General features: G+C 47.7%; 1 protein-coding gene and 3 non-coding genes across 8 annotated transcripts; all 4 read right to left on the reverse strand.

Moving 5' to 3' along the window:
* Window positions 1-78: 78 nt before the first annotated feature.
* Window positions 79-14631, reverse strand: PABPC4 (poly(A) binding protein cytoplasmic 4). 5 transcript variants are annotated; one of them, XM_065041694.1, is made up of 16 exons: window positions 14499-14630; window positions 13561-13783; window positions 7702-7895; window positions 7283-7398; window positions 6666-6805; window positions 6320-6414; window positions 5611-5748; window positions 4921-5016; window positions 4124-4396; window positions 3771-3858; window positions 3483-3602; window positions 2799-2926; window positions 2059-2152; window positions 1472-1602; window positions 1283-1382; window positions 79-422 (listed from the first exon to the last, which is right to left on the reverse strand). In XM_065041694.1, exons 2-15 carry the CDS (start codon window positions 13751-13753, stop codon window positions 1296-1298), a joined length of 1893 nt encoding a protein of 630 aa, XP_064897766.1. In that variant the 5' UTR covers window positions 13754-13783; window positions 14499-14630; the 3' UTR covers window positions 79-422; window positions 1283-1295. The 5 variants fall into 5 exon arrangements, with proteins under 5 accessions (XP_064897766.1, XP_064897768.1, XP_005512874.2 ...); XM_065041696.1 differs by lacking the exon at window positions 14499-14630 and adding an exon at window positions 14264-14471 and having other exon boundaries at window positions 13561-13821; XM_005512817.3 differs by lacking the exon at window positions 14499-14630 and adding an exon at window positions 14264-14470.
* On the reverse strand, window positions 3226-3344 carry LOC135576446 (small nucleolar RNA SNORA55). The gene has a single exon (XR_010468192.1). It is a non-coding gene; the product is annotated as a small nucleolar RNA SNORA55 (small nucleolar RNA).
* Window positions 4495-4626, reverse strand: LOC135576445 (small nucleolar RNA SNORA55). The gene has a single exon (XR_010468191.1). It is a non-coding gene; the product is annotated as a small nucleolar RNA SNORA55 (small nucleolar RNA).
* On the reverse strand, window positions 5161-5293 carry LOC135576444 (small nucleolar RNA SNORA55). The gene has a single exon (XR_010468190.1). It is a non-coding gene; the product is annotated as a small nucleolar RNA SNORA55 (small nucleolar RNA).
* Window positions 14632-16680: the final 2049 nt, after the last annotated feature.

Genomic DNA, 16680 nt, shown 5'->3' on the forward strand with positions numbered 1-16680 from the left:
ACAAGAGCCTGTCAGTTTAATTTTACTAAGCTGTAACACATTTACTTATAAAATCTAGAGAAATGACGACAAATGCAGTGAAAGTTTTTATTCCTTTATTGTTAAACACTTTCCAGACTTTCCAAACAGGATTTTTCAAGTTAAAACCAAAACCACAAAATACTTTTCAACCCAAAATCCTCAGTGTCCTCCTCAGAAGACGCCAAGGGCAGCTCTGTCCTGACGGCGAGGGAAAAGCTTGCACGCCCAACTCTGCCTTTGGAAATCTAGAGCTTCAGAGTTGGCTTGTTAAATAAGATCTGAAAGATTAGTTTACAAAATGCAATATAACTATGTGATATGATGAGAGCTGCAGGACAGCGAAGAATCTTCAAACGTCTCGAGCTGATGTCTATGAAGGGGCTATTTGGCTTCTTTGCATCCTAGAAGAGACAAAGATGAGTTACTGACCCAGCTGGGGACCTTCCCCACGTTACAAACCACAAGGACTCCACTAGAATTTACAAGTTACAGAGGAGCTGTTGGGGAAAATATCCATTTCTGATCATCTGACAAGAAAACTCAGCTTTTTAGCAGAGTTGACTGGAGCGACTGAGAAATACAAGGATGAAAATATAAAGAACCTTCATCATTCTTCACCATTTGGAGTAGACATTGACCACAAGAGCTCCACAAGAAGAGCTGAAAACATCGATTACAAACAACCCACAGAAAAACGGATCATCAAAAGCAAGAAGAACCATTTGAAGAATCAAAACCTTATTTGGAAGTTTAACAAAAGGCAGCTCCAAACAAGGGACAGCATTTACTTGGACAGATCTGTGCAATGAAGTGACACTCCCGAACCAGCACTTCAATACCCGCTGCAGGGAGATGATCGGCAGGATGAGGAACGAGCATTAACAGCCCATTTAGCCTCAAAGTCACGACAACATCTTGTGTGTCTCATTTTCTTTCGCACATTAGCAGTTTCACACGACTCATCTCAATACATTATCCTTCCCTGACATGCCAACCACCAGGAACACTTCAGGGACTTACGCAACGTCTTTTTGACGCATAATTAAAATAGGATTTCTGAAGAATATTTCTCAAGTTTCTGCAATAAGGACTCAGAGAAACTGCATTAGGGGTTTGGTTTGTTTTTTGAAGTGTGAACTAAATATCAGACAAGTGCTGCACCAAGACCTACAGGAACCTCCAGCTGTTCACTAACAACCATGCAAATAAAGCTGATTGATTCTGGAAGCTTTTAAGTGAAGCTGATGACCAAGACACTCACCAGTTTTCCTGGTTTAAGAGGTAGCAGCAACCACGCCCACCTTCTGGGCAGCTTCTTTCTTGGCTTGGTGAGCCTGCAACACCGCAACGGCCTCCTCCACCTTGGGGACACAGAGCACCCGCTGAGATGCAGTTTTCCTGACCAACATCTCCCAAAATCCAGCCTGTCTCAAGGACCAGGGCAGGTTACCTTGGACCGGAGGGACTCAGGGGACTCCAGCATGTGCAGCAGCTCTGAGTTGTCAATCTCCAGCAGCATTCCTGTGATCTTCCCCGCAAGGCTGGGGTGCATAGCCTGGATCAGGGGGAACAAACGCTCCCCTGGGGAAAAAAAGAGTTCATAGAGTCGTAAAATATTATGGATTGGAAGGGCCCTGGAAAGCTCATGCAGTGCAATCCCCCCATGGAGCAGGAACACCCAGATGAGGTTACACAGGAAGGTGTCCAGGCGGGTTGGAATGTCTGCACAGAAGGAGACTCCACAACCCCCTGGGCAGCCTGGGCCAGGCTCTGCCACCCTCACCCCAACAAGTTTCTTCTTATATTTAAGTGGAACCTCCTGTGTTCCAGTTTGCACCCATTGCCCCTTGTCCTGTCACTGGTTGTCACCAGAAGAGCCTGGCTCCATCCTCCTGACACTCCCCCTTTCCATCTTGATCCCCATGAATGAGGTCAAATGAGGTTCAGACAGCAGAGTTTCAGTTCCAAAGTCATCTTTGAAATCCGAGGGGATTTCCAAAGCAAAATGCAAACAGTAAGAAGTGGAGCTTCACTCACCCAGCATCTGTTTCTGCTCCTGGGGGGGTGCAGCCGCCAGCATGGAGGCCGTAAGCGGCTCCTGCCCCTGCACGTGCACCGCGGGCTGAGGCGCCTAGAGAAGGGCAGACATGAGCCTTCTGAAACACATACTAAGCCAATTGCTTCATATTTAGAGACAATAAGAAGACATTATCTCCTAAAACACCATATTTGACAAGCTTACAGCAGACAAGTTTCAGAAGAGGACAGATAAGGTGCCCTTGCTTCATAAACAGGCTCCCTCCAAGTTGTGAACTCAAAACCACAATGTCACACATGGGCACTGGAAATATCTTACAAAACCCATAAATTTACAGAAACTGGATCAAGCACGGTGAGACAAACAGCACAACTGAGAAAGAGCAACATCCCTGCCTGCTTCTTGTACAATGCAGAAGTTTGAGAGAAGGAAATTGTGACTTCAGTGAGGATTTGGCAAAGAGGGGGAGAATTAATAGTTGCAAAATGGGAAAGCAAAGAACTGAGAAAAATATTCTTAAAGCAAATGTGGGTAAAAAAGGGCTTGCAAGTACAAGACAGAGAAACCAATGAAGTTGCCCTGGCAAAGGTACAACAGCCAGGTTTTTATGTCTGAAATCACGATACCTGTCTGGGTTCTAAGAATAGCTTGAAATTTTGGTAAACACTCTTCATTTGCACAGAAAACCTGCCGGACTGAAGCGACCGCAGGGCCCTCCCAGCCCAGCCCCTGGTGTTACCTGCAGAGGCTGCACGGCGGGGTGAGGGCTGCGCACGCTGGAGGCGTATTTGTAAGGAGGAACCGCGCGGGGAGCGGGGGCAGCGACGGGCGGGCGAGGACCTAAATTCTGCGCTGCGGTGCCAACGCCTGCAAAAGAAGAGGAGAACAGAACTGCACACACCTGCAGCAACACGCAAGTTGGGATGCCTGACATTAACTGCTGAATTCGGACTACAGCCTGCACAGTCTAATAATTCTTTAGAAACTGGCATCTCAAAAATGCACTGACTGTTTTAGGAAGGAGCTGTTCTCCCTAAACTATACCATGCATTCCACATCCTGCGTTTAAGATATTTTCTAGTTATTCACTGGAATAAAATGTATTTGGATGCCCTACTCTGAAAACAATATCCATAGCCTACAGTCTGTTTTGGTTTTGGTGTGGTCAATGTTGCAGAGGTGTAGAGATGAGCTCCGAACCAGCGGAAAACAACCCATCTGGATTTGTGCTGTCGCACCAACTGTCCCCAGACCTGCACTGCACAGGAAGGAAAGATCCAGGCGCTGTCTCTGCCCCTTGCTCCAGGTGGCCTTTGGTTAGCCAGAGCTGACAACCATCTTTGGAAGTCAAAAAAAGTCAAATCTCAAGAGCATCCTCCTCCCTCCCAGCCAAGGGGAAGGGCCTGGGAGGCGCACAGCTTACCAACTCGCTGGGCAACGGCAGGGAGGCCACGAGAGGCCGGAGCATTGCCAGCTGGGGCCAGATGGCGCAGTGCTGGCCGTGGTCCAGACTGGCGCATGGCATTTGGCATTCCCTGGAAGCCTAATGGGAGAAATGAGGGGAAATCCTCAAAACAGAACTGACCGGCAAGTCAGGACACAGCTACAGGAAGCAGCTGGGTTGTGCGTGGAAAGGAAAGCATGCATCGCTCTGGTGGAAAGTACAGCCGAGAGGGTCACATAACCAAAATGTTGTCGCTAGCGTGCTCACCTTGAGGTCTCCCTCCTTGCTGCCAGCGTGGGTTGGGTCTCATCTGCGTCATTTGGTTGGGTGCATAGTAAGTGGGTCTGCTCTGAGCCTGAAGAAAAACCAGACAAGTTCAGAGGCGACATCTAAGCGAGGAACAACATTGTTTACAACATGTTTTGGCAGCTGGTGCCAGGACTCAACACTCAATTCGCATTAAGAAAACAGGCAGCTGGGAAGTCATAGAATTAACTCCACTGACTGCAGCCCTCATCAGGAGTTATTTGCTTATGGGCATAAGAAAGGCTCAATGAGGTTACTGCAGCTGAACCATCAAAGCTCCAAGACAGGTTAAAACCCACATTAGCTCAGCTCACCTGGGGCACAGCAGGCATGAAATACCCCCCAGCAGCAGGCTGGAACTGATTAATGATTGTGTTGGCAGGCAGGGCTCTCATCCCAGCAATGCGCTGCATGTACTGATTAGTTAGATGGGCCTTTCGCTCTTCTTTCCTTTGTGCGAGTGCAACATACAACGGCTTTGAGCCCACAATCCGCCCGTTCATCTCTGTCACAGCTTTCGTAGCTTCCTCTGGAGAGGAAAAGCAGACAAAGCCAAACCCTTTGCTCCGTCCGTCTTCCAGCATCACCTGCAGTAAAGATCAATTGCTAGTGGAGCACCATGACAAGAACTTGGCCTAAAAATCCACATTATATTTAAGTGTCAGATTTCAGACAGGCAGGACCTAACTGTTGCAGAGGTGTAGAGACAGGTACTCACTGAATCAAGTCACCTGCCTGGATTTACTCTGCTCTTCTGTGAGCACCATGTATCCCCAAGGCCCACACTGCACAGTTAGGAATGGGAAAGATTTGGTGCTGCCTCTAAACACAGGCAGGGAAATGTCACATCATGTTCACTGGGAGTCATCTCAAACAAGCATATTTGCCACCTCCTGACTCCTCTTTACATGAGGGAATGAAGCAAGTTCTTAGTAAAATGAAGCAAGTTCTTAGTAAAATCCCACTGAGGCCCAAAGAAATCTGTGTATATACTAGCCCAGATGTTCTCAGGGCAATGACCAGGAGATATAGGAACTGCCCTTCAATCCTATGTCAATCAGAGTTCCTTCTTCAGGCTTTAAAATCCAAATCCCCCAAAATCCCACAATACCTTGGCACTTGTTATTGCCCCAAAAGGTGAGAACTCCTTCCTCAGTTTTTCATCATCTATAGTGTCATCTAGGTTTTTAATGTATAGGTTAACACCCTAGAAGGGAAAGAACAATAAGACAATAATAACATTGAAGAAAATCTTGAGCACATTGACATCCATCTGCCAGAGCAGCAACTTGTCTGAAAACTCTTAATTTAGCATCATGTTCCTTTTGTACCACCCAAAGCTGAAGGCGATAAATGTTGCAGAGGTGTAGAGACAAGTCCCACTGTGGTGAAAGGGAGCTCGTCTGGATTTCCTCTGCTGTCCTGTTGCATCGCGTATCCCCAGCCCAGCACGGTATCGCAAGGAATGGGAAAGATTCAGATGCATCTCTGACATGACCCCATTTTGCCATAAATTAGAGAGACAACAGCACAGGGTTACGCTGTTTCCGTCCATCCTTTTAGGTATTCCCTGTTTGAAAATAAAGGAGACTGCAGGGCTCTTTTCTCATGTCCTCCTAAATATTTTACTGCAAGACTATGCCCTGATGCTCCCTTTGCCACCAAATACCACAGTCACCTTTACATTTTAACTCCCAGGATCTCTCATAGGACAACGACCAAGTACTTCATCAATTCCTTTCAAGTCTGCCAACAGACTGAAAAATGGTGTTTTAATTCAGAAAAGGAACAGACTATTCACCTGGTACCGGCTGAGTCTTTCTTGTTTTAGCTGTTCGAACTTCCGTTTCAGCTCCGCCTGGCGCTCGACCTTCTTCTGTGCTCGCCCCACAAATACCATCTTCCCATTGATGTCCTTTCCATTCATTTCTTCCACTGCCTGGACAGAGGGTTCAAGAGGAAACTATCAACTGCTGAAACAAGACAGCACCTGATCCTGTTCAGAACGGGACTGTCCAAAGTTCACATTGTATCCCTGCCTGTCAGCCAATAATCAAAAGCTGGCGCATTACCTTTGCACCGCTTCTTCCGTGTAACCATGGGCTAATTAACAACACTGAAGTTATCAGGAGACCATGCTGACACCACCGCTGTAAACGCTGGATTAACCGCAACTGGTGAATTTATCCCCACCCCTTCTTGTAACTAAGGTCAAATTTTAGCACGCATTCTGCTTAGAGAACATGATTTCTAAGCAACATTCTTACTCTTCTTCCTTCTTCCTCCTGAAGCCCTGCATTATACTTCTACCACAATTAACCTTCTTGATTATACGACGACATTCAGTGCAGATCTAGTAAGTAAGGTGCAAACGTTTTCCAAGTCCCCACATCTAGAAGAGGTTATGCCTGAGGAAGCATCTTCTCTCATTTTACTAACAGGCTACTGTGAAAAACCAAGTAAGTTTTTCTTCTCTGAGGATACCCAAGCAGCGTAAAAACCGGTCATACCTTGTTAGCATCTTCATGCTTTTCAAAGCTTACGAAGCCAAAGCCTTTGGATTTTCCGGTGGGGTCTGTCATCACTTTAACACTCAGAGTTTTACCTGTTACCAAGGGACAGGGTTAGTAAAACATCACAGAACTATTCCAAGACTTTTCAACTTCACATAATAGCCCCAGCCTTCTCTCTCTCATCTGCTGGGCAGCATCTGCCTCCTGTCCAACATTTGGCACAACTGCTACCCACACCTCAACTCAAAGTGACTCACGTAGAGGTAATACAGACGGTAGCAGCACTGTTACAGAACCACAGGTCTTGAATTCGCAGCCTCATTAGAAGTGTTTCTGTATTTACCATATTTGCTGAAGAGCTCTTTTAGTCTTTCATCGTCCATGTCATCCCCAAAGTTTTTAATATAAACATTGGTGAATTCCTTTGCCTTGGCTCCCAACTCAGCCTCCCGCTCTTTACGAGACTTGAATCTCCCAACAAATCTGTAAGAAAGAATGAAAATCCCAATAAGCAGCTTGTTTTCAAGAGCTGAAAAATAACGTGTGATTCGCAGTAAGCCCAAAAAAAAGTATGAGTGTGTAGTAGGAGCTGGGAATGGGGACAAGAAAGGGTGACAGGGGAAGGACAAACAAGCCACAGACCAACCACAAAAATCACCTGTGCTATGGTTGGCTGAGGACGCCCACCCAGCTCTGCAGTGGAGAGAGTACTGGCCACAGAAAACCCCCCCAGCCCACCAGCAGAGAGGTGGCAAATCAAGGCTTGGTTAGGGACCCCCACCAGCCCTGGAATGGAGGGGGAACAGGCCATGGCGTGGGCAGGGTCACTCACCAGCCCTGGAGTGGAGAGGTAGCAGCCCAAGGCTCGGGCCAGGAGAACCAGTGCCTTGTGTGTCCCTGTTAATACCCAGACGCATCACGGTTCATGCGATCGTTGCTGCTTCTGGCTGTGACACTCACACTTTGCGGTCGTTGAGCAGCATGCCGTTCATCTTCTCGATGGCTCTATCTGCAGCGTCCTGGGTCTCAAAGTGCACAAATGCGTAGCCCTTAGAGCCATTCTCATCACACACCACCTGGACATGCGGAAGGAAAAGAAAACATCAGCTCTCTGAACACTTTTTCTCCTCCGCCACGAGGCCAGCCCACAAAAATAGCTTACTGCCAAGGGTCAACATTAGGAAGATGTTATTGTGTTTCACATTTGCACGCTTCATAACCAAATCTGACATAATTTCATGAATCCCTGACCTTCTGGTCAACTCTGCCTTTTAGAGACCCCACTCCTCATTTGGTGAAACGAGTCCCTTCCGCTTCCTATGTGGGACATACCTGATGTCACCACTAAAACAGAATTCAACAAAGTAACCACATCTCACCTTGCAGGACAAAATATTCCCAAACGCTGAGAATGTGTCATAAAGTGCCTTGTTATCAATGGATTTGTCCAGGTTCTTAATGAAGACATTCCCAACCCCTGACTTCCTCAAGGAGGGGTCCCTCTGAGACCACATGATGCGAATGGGTTTTCCTTTGATCACATCAAAATTCATGGTATCTAGAGCACGCTCAGCTGCAAGAGAAGTCAAGAACACATTTCTGTGGGTTGTTAAAAAAATAGAGGTTTCCATCATGTGGGTGATCGTTTTCCCTAAATTTTACTCAGTTCGCAGAGATATTTGGGGCAATATTGTGGGCGACTGATTTCAATGACTTTTTAACTCCATGTTTCAAAGGAGGTCCTTGCAGCACAGTCACGTTTAAGTATATAATAGGTTTAATAGACTATTTTAAGCTTACATGATTGCAATGTTTGAACAACCACAGCAAAACGCATGTCGAAACACCCAGGGTTTATTATAGTCTTAGTTATTATAGAGGTAAATTATTATAAAGGTAAACTGCTGCACCCAAAGAAGGAAAGGAAATAGAGGAAACGGTGGTGGGGGGGCGGGATATGGAAGCAAAAGTGACTGTTTGGCTTGTTTGCTTTACATGAAGCTCGTATCTACCCGTATTCATTTCTATTGAGTGAAAAGGATCATCTCTCTGTCAGGTCAGGGAAAACGTGCATGAGCATGTGGCTGGGAAGAAGACACGAGTCACCCTCTGCAACTCACAGGGCCAAAAAGCGATCCCCAAGCTGCTCAGTCTAAGGATGACAGCAAGAGTAGACAAAATTCTGGGTAAAAAAGTCCATATACCCGATCTGACAAACAGAGAAGTGTTTATCTAAGCTCTACAACCCCAGCACCGTCATTCTAAGCTACACTGAAACCACCCTCCAGGATTCTATTTCTGCTACCTACTGATATATTAAAAGGATCATTACGTACACACATTAGGATCTTGTTCATAAAATTGAGATGCTTGGGACTCTTGTGTGCCAGAAAACACTCCCAGCATGGAGCTCACAGAGAAAAAGCAAGTCTGTTAAGTCCCAGCATGAAGCAGGGAAAGAGAGGGACAGACAGGCATTAAAATCAAGGAATATTAACAGGGCAGAACCCAAGTTTTCCAAATTTGTTTGTCTCAATTCTTCCCTTGCTGATTAAGTTTCAGGAGCAGCAAATTCAAGGAAAATGCCAATTCCAGAGTAACTACTCAGAGTTTCACAGAACCACCTCTACAAACTCCAATGGGACGTTGCCTACAAACATCTCCTGCACTCCCTACCTGCAAAGCCGCTCTGAACTACCGCATGGAAGTTTCTCAGAATTGTTCATGCGCTTCGAAAATGTTTTGTTGTTGTTGCTTTTTAAACTGAAACGGTGCCATTACAATCCTCCTATTTTCCCCAGTCCTGCACACATACACCCAGCTGGGAAACAAGCTCTGCTGGATTTCATTCCTGAAGTAGTCGAACTTGCAGTAAAAATCAAATAAAAAGGAGAGAAGTTATACTTGCTAAGACTCTACTAGCTCTGTTTAGTCAAAAGGTGCTAAATTCAATTAACGGCCACGCTAAAATGATTCCTTAGCTGCTACTGGGAACCAGTGCAACTGAGGTTCTCCCTGCAGTCCATTCCTCGTAGGCACTTCAGCAGGCGACTTGGTCCAGCTTCTCAAATTTGGCAGTGTTTATTTATAGCAGGGAGAGGTCCTCCTGAAGCATGCGTTGGCAAGGACACAGACCGGTTGTATATACCATTTGCAGCAGAACCAGGGCTCCCGCTGAAAGGTGACAAGCAGATGGAGCAGCGGCATGCAGGCAGAGGGGACTGTGAAACACCGCAGCGCCTACCGAGATAGAGATTAGTTGTGAACTTGCTCCCAGTTCTTTCAAGCTTCCCAAGTGTCTACTTCAGTAGATACTATTGCACTACTCTTTCAACAGCTTGCTGGTATTCTACTCTATTATTACACTCTGTTTGAAATCCACCCTGACACCTCTTGTGAGCAGCAGCTCTCGATGGATCCCCTGATTTGAGGAAGATCTGCCATACTCACAGGTGGAAATGCAACCACGCTCCACCAGGACCTAAGAGAGCCTGGAAAGGATTGGCACGAGGTATGTGAATGATTCAGACTGAGCACATCTGATTCATTTCCTTAATCTGAGCAAACACCTTCTCATTTTTCTTCTATTTAAATCACAAAGCTTCAGCCATTTCAGTTCCTGTAGCTGCTTCTCTCCCACTGGTTCCTGTCACCCCCCCAGCAGACTCAACTGCAACTCATATATAACATTATACACACTTTTAACTCCTTTCACGCTTCCTTTTCATTCCTCTTCCATAGCCTGCTGGATGCCTTAGGCCTCAAAGTAACTCATCTACTTTCCAGGCTCCGTGACGCAGAGCTCACACAATGCCGGAATTAGCGACTGCACTAAGCAGAAAAGACCCAACAAAAGCACACAGCATTAATTTAACCACTTATTTTTAAAAGGAGAGGTTGCATACAAAAACGTAAATGATTTGACCACTGACTTAGGAGAAAATACTGTTGGCAATGTATGTAAGCAACCACTCTTCCCTCCTAACAACACAGCTGCATTTATGTTACACAGGTCTTCTCCTACATTTGCTTCTCGTCTTTGAGGAAGAGAAGAGACTGAAAGTTTATATGTGGTCTTCTACACCTTTCTTCAGTCACTTATCTTAACCTGAGCTCTGGGCTCCCTCTTGACTTGGGAAATGTTCAGTTTTCTCTGTACTTCCAGAACAGCTTATCTCCACAGCCAGATTACGGTTTCTCTGCTTCATTATCTGAGTTGTCATGTCAGGACTGTTGTCAATGTTATGAAACCCTGGAATGCAATTACATTGCATGAGGAACACATGAAAAATGAAATTCAGCTCTTCTTTCAAATGAAATATTTGTCTTCCTTCCCTTCTTCACAGTCAAAAAACAAATATTAAGGCCCAGAGCTGAGCCTGAACTAGACAGAACTTTGAAGCGTTTCCTTCATCGATCAGAGCAGGAGGGATTCAGCATTCAGTGGTTACTACGCCAAAGAACTGCAATTAAAACCAGCAGAGCTTGTTTTCACTAAAAATAACTTCTCTGCAGCAGACTACCAGTTAGACAATGCACGGCCAGACGGTAACCCCTTCCAGGGTCAAGCATCACTCCATCAGCTAACTAAAATATACAGGAAAATGTATATTGATTGTATTATAAATGTATATGGAATGAGAGGAACAGCAGAACTCCAGAAGTGCAGAGCATGTTCAGGATGTGACAATGGGATGTCCTGGTGGCCCCACATATGGGGAAGAGTTCTGGTTATTTGACTATTTCCAGTGTCCTTCTCTAGTCATATGGACCGAGTCCTATCCACCCGTCCCCCCAAAAAAAAGTATTTGGCTTTCTTCAGATTTACAAAGCACTCATCCTTCTACAAAGCTGCCAAGGCAATGCAAACTATCATGTATCGACAACTTTAACACCTACGACCCTTCAATCATACTCACAATGTGTCCACATGAACTTCCCTAAAAGTTCTCAGAGCACAAAGCTTCTTGATTACTTTAAGTGGTATTTTGTAGCATCTATTGTCACCTATAAATCAAAACAGGACCCTACGACACTAGAGAACAGCCCCATCTTTAGTAAAATAAAGTCCACACACATTTCTGATTATAGATTCCTGGAAGAAAATATAGATCTGTCCACCTCTCAGAAAGCCCTCGTGCAGGCAGTACCGAGTACTGCCACTTGGAAAACTAAAGCCAAATTCCTGCATTTGACAATAGGAATTCTATATATGTTCTGCTGCATTACACTGCATACAGCAGCTGTTTTCTACTTATGCAAAGTTTGACAGACAGAAGAAATTCTGGGCTTTTCAGAGGAGATTTCTTCCTGAGGGCAGGGTAGCTGGAATATTTCTCCTTCCCAATATTAACTCAATGATTAGGTTGAAATCACTTGACCTTCTACGATCTACCAGTAATAAGACACCACTTACTTTGTCAAAGTATCACTTGAAGTACCGGGACTTCCTAAAATGTCCACTGCCTCACCAAGAGCCCAGAATGATGCAACCTCCCTCGAAATTCTTGCCTATTTATTACCACAAAAGATTACCTTGAAATACATTTGAAGGCCTCCTGTCTTTGCATGAGAAGCAGAACTGCTTTCTGTTAAAGCAAGCAGGTGTGACTAGTCCCTCTCTTAACATCATAACTACACTTATTTTACGGATCTTCTCTGCCTCCCTGACGTTTACCTGAGGTTTGCATTCCTTCCTGGCTTTATTTCTGCTGCTTGTTTTTAATTATCTTGCAAAATGAGGTCATAACCTGGACAAAGGTGGGTGAGCCTAGGTAATGTGCCCTTCCTTGTACAGCACATGGACATACCAAGGTGGTATTTGTAAGAGGCAGGCAGAGCAGACAGGTTCATCAGAGCACGAGAGGACCACAGATACAGGCTCTCAGGTTCTCCCCTCCTCGCTGAGAAGTTTTAAAACACAAATACATCGCTTAGCCTGCATAAGATGCACTTCAGATAGTTTCATGAAGGAGAAATGATGCACTGGGGTGCGCTCCACTTTTTTATCAGCCTGGCAAGAGGAAGGCTCAGCAGCGCTGCATCAGATCAGCCAGCATCCCAAGGAAAGGACACGCAGAAGGTGCTTTGAGAATGGAAGCTACGATGGCATGGAGACACAACAGAGTATGGAAAATCCAAACGTTCCAGCCAACAGCTCAATCCCAAGCTCTGCTAGCTTGCAGGAACACAATTTTGTAATAACATTTATGTTTTCTACACAACAAACGCTTTGATCCAAAGTGGATGTACCACCTCATGCAAACAGACCACTCTCTGCTGTCTGTAAAAATGTAAAGCGGGATAACCTACTACAGGCTAAAGGAAATTTTACTTGCTGCTGAAATCCGTGCTGTTGTGAATTGATTCTGAATTCAAGGAGAAAGTTCGCTCTCATCTATCCTTTGGATGTCTCTGTCACACCTAGATGCTACATCACAGCAGAGAGCAATAAACTTGCACCAGCCAACAGGCAAAGGCTCTGAAAACTAGGGCAGAAAACGCTGACCCATTTTTCTCCCAGAAAAGACATGTTCCAAAACGACCTCTTCTGTCCCATATTTCACATGCTACTGCTGCTTCAGCTCTGGAATAACTACTTGAGCAGGAGCCAAGTTAAAGCATGAAAAAAAAGAGTCTGGCAACAGCAAACCAACCTGGCTTCTGCGTGTGAGACAACCTGGTGTTCCGTGCACTGAACACACATCTTCTTTCCCGTTAATACAAGAAAATCACCTCCCAGACTGAGAGATCCATTGGGCTGTTTGCACAAGCACAGCTGCCTGCAGCCCACCAGATCTCCCAGATATTAAATCAGACTGGGTGGGCAGCCAGAGGCTGAACCACCCAAACCGAACGTTCAACCTGCACTGACTACTCTGAGCTTTTTTCTGATGACCGCACAAAGACTCACACAAATAGCCCAAACCTACACGAGAACAAAGGGCAACACAGTGGAGGTTGTTTTCTTAGGTGAGGAACAAACCCAAGCCTCCAAAGTTTAGTATCAGTGAGAAAAATAGGTCAGTCTATCAGAGATGTTACCAAGATGTGCATTTGCAGAGTATTCCGGAGGCAGCATTCCAGCTTCATTCACTGGCGATTACTTACCCTGTAACTGTAACATTTTGGTAGGCAGCTACATGGCAATACACATGAACAGGAGTGTAAATTAGCAGACAAGAAAGTGAATAAAAGCGAAAGAAAAAGCCCTAAATGTGGCTGCACACATCACTTACCATCCGCTGGCTGCTGGAAGTTGACGTAGGCATAGCCGAGGGACCGGCGGGTGATCATGTCCCTGCAGACGCGGATGGAGAGGACGGGCCCGGCGGGGCTGAACTTCTCGTAGAGCATGGCCTCGGTGACATCGGGGTGCAGGTCACCCACGTACAGTGACGCCATCGGGTAGCTGCTGGCGGCCGTGTTCATCTTCCACCCAGCACGCGCTCCCACCGGGAACTAAGAGGGTTTTATTCTTGAAGTTTCTTTAAGTCAAGCTTTTAGTTAAGTAATTAAACCGGGGGGGAAGGCAAAATCTTATTTAAAAGCCTCACTAAGCAGGGGGGTGAGGTTGGGAGAGGGGGAATGGCAGGAGTTCGGTGACCAGAAGGGGGGATTATGGGGGTACAGGGGGATCAGCTGCTCCCCCACGCCAGAGAGCGGCCTGAAAAACGTACAATAAACAAAGTTAAACCTCCAGGAGAGCTGGGTTCAGAAATCAAGCTAAAAATTCATAAACCGGCTGCTAAGCGCTTCCCCTGTCAGCTCTGGGGCAAAACCCTCCTCGATCTCCCTAAACCCACATCCCTTATTTTGCCTTAAGAGCCTAATTTACCCCCAGCTCCCCAGAGCTGAGGCCGCTGGATTTTCTGAGGTTAAAAAAAAAATAAAAATTAGGAAAAATAAACTTCTCTGTAACATATAAATATTAATACAAACCTTTCTTTTAAAATTAAATCTCCTCCGCCAAGTTTATATATATATATTTAGATCTATCAAACTGTCCTGCTCTAACGGAGCCACCGACACCACGCGGCGGCGGTTGAGCGCGGGCCGGGCTGACAGGAGCGGTCGGATCGGGCCCCGCGCTCGCCCGGCGCCCCCGCGCCTCCCCCGCGCCCTCCCTGCCCTCCGGCCCGGCCCGGGGCGCCGCTGGGCCCGGACACCGACTCACGCGCTGCGGCCCGGCGAGCGGAGAGGCGGCAGCGGGCGGCGGGCGCCCCTTTATAGCCGCCGCGGCGGCGTGAGGAGAGGCCGCCGGGAGGAGGCGGTGGCGCCCGGCGAGGAGCGACCCCCCGCCCGCCCGCCCGACGCGCCGCCGCCGCCTGCTGCAGCGACCCCAGCGGGGGGGAGGACCGCGGTGCCGCCCGGGCTGAGGGCACGCGCGGCGCCCGCCCGCCATTTCGGGGTCGCCAGGGGACGACCCTCAGCGGGGAGATGGCGGCCGGGCCTGTCGGTATTGCCGTGTTGTAGCCGCCTCGTGTGTCCCAGGACAAACTGAGCTTTGATGTCTTCCCAGCACGAGGAATCCCAAATCCCCTGGGCGGTTCTGACCCCTCATGGTGGATGTGCACCAGGGCACGTGTAGAGTCTTGAATCTGGGCAGGAACAACCCCAGGTTCCAGTATAAGTTGGGGAATGACCTGTTAGAGAGCAGCGTAGGGGAAAGGGACCTGGGGGTCCTGGGACAGCAGGGTGACCATGAGCCAGCACTGGGCCCTTGTGGCCAGGAAGCCAATGGTACCTGGGGTGGGTTAGAAGGGGGTGGTCAGTAGGTCAGAGAGGTTCTCCTGCCCCTCTGCTCTGCCCTGGGGAGACCACACCTGGAATATTGTGTCCAGTTGTGGCCCCTCAGTTCCAGCAGGACAGGGAACTGCTGGAGAGAGTCCAGCGCAGCCACCAAGATGCTGGAGGGAGTGGAGCATCTCCCGTGTGAGGAAAGGCTGAGGGAGCTGGGGCTCTGGAGCTGGACAAGAGGAGACTGAGGGGGGACTCATTCCTGGGGATCAATATGGAAAGGGGGAGTGTCAGGAGGATGGAGCCAGGCTCTTCTGGTGACAACCAGTGACAGGACAAGGGGCAATGGGTGCAAACTGGAACACAAAAGGTTCTGCTTAAAGATGAGGAGAAACTTCTCAGTGAGGGTGGCAGAGCCTGGCCCAGGCTGCCCAGGGGGGTTGTGGAGTCTCCTTCTCTGCAGACATTCCAACCCGCCTGGACACCTTCCTGTGTAACCTCATCTGGGTGTTCCTGCTCCATGGGGGGATTGCACTGCATGAGCTTTCCAGGGCCATTCAACCCCTGACATTCTGGGATTCTGTGATGTTCCCCTTCACACCCAAGCTGCTCGTCAGTGACACCTGGTTTTGCTCAGGCTGATCAACAAATGACATGCCCTCTCAGTAATGTCCACCTCCCCCAAGTCAGCAAAACACTCCATAAATAAGCACAACTTCCTAACAATCCACATGGTCACAGGCAAAAAGGCGCCTGGGCAGCGTTTTGGGGACATCCATGCAGCTTCATGGCTCACTCCACATACCGATCCCATGGTGGATGGAGCAACAGCAAAGTCTTGTCCCTGCACAAAGACAGCAGGCCAGGTATAAGGCAAAATGACCCCCTCAAAGGGTGTTTTTGGGGTTGTTTCCTAACCCATCTCATCCCCACCCTCCACAAGCGGGTGTCTCGTGGGGCAGCTCAGTCCCAACACAAAACACGAGGGGCCCAGGGAAGTGTCTTGGACAGAGCAGGTCCGGAGCAAGGAGCAGGATGTGCACCGGAATGCACCACGAGAGCAAAAACTCCCTCTGGGACAATTTTTGTCAGCTCCAAGCTGGTCGCTGGTGGTGAGATAAGGAGCGGCCGTAGCTGGAGCTGCTCCCACAGCCTCCTCCTTTTCAGAACATACTTTTTCCTCGAAAAAGCACGAGTTCCCGCAGCAGCCCCAGCGCTGCGCCAGCTCACATCATGGGCTGCCCTGGAGCCGGACCAAGGGACCTCCATGTGTCCCCATGGATGCGAAATGTCAGTCCCTCTTCCCAGAGCGAGGGCTGAACAAGGCTGAACGTAGAAGAAAGCCGCTGGGACAAGAGAAGGATTCACCCCCCTCTGCTGTCTCACGAGATTCAGCTCCGGGGAGACCCATAATTGTTTATTTCCAGCATCTTCAGCAGAGCGTGAGGACGCGGCAGCGCGGGATTCAGTGATTCATCGGTGACCTTCAGGCACCACGGACGTCGTGTTAAGGGGGTCTATGGAGGCTGGTGGCTGGTCTGCTCTGACTTTTTGATATTACCTTTAATATGCTTTAAAAGTGGGATAATTTTATTATAAAAATGGGATCTGATACCCAT

This window comes from Columba livia, chromosome 26 (genome assembly GCF_036013475.1).
Source record: "Columba livia isolate bColLiv1 breed racing homer chromosome 26, bColLiv1.pat.W.v2, whole genome shotgun sequence".
Taxonomy (NCBI): domain Eukaryota; kingdom Metazoa; phylum Chordata; class Aves; order Columbiformes; family Columbidae; genus Columba; species Columba livia.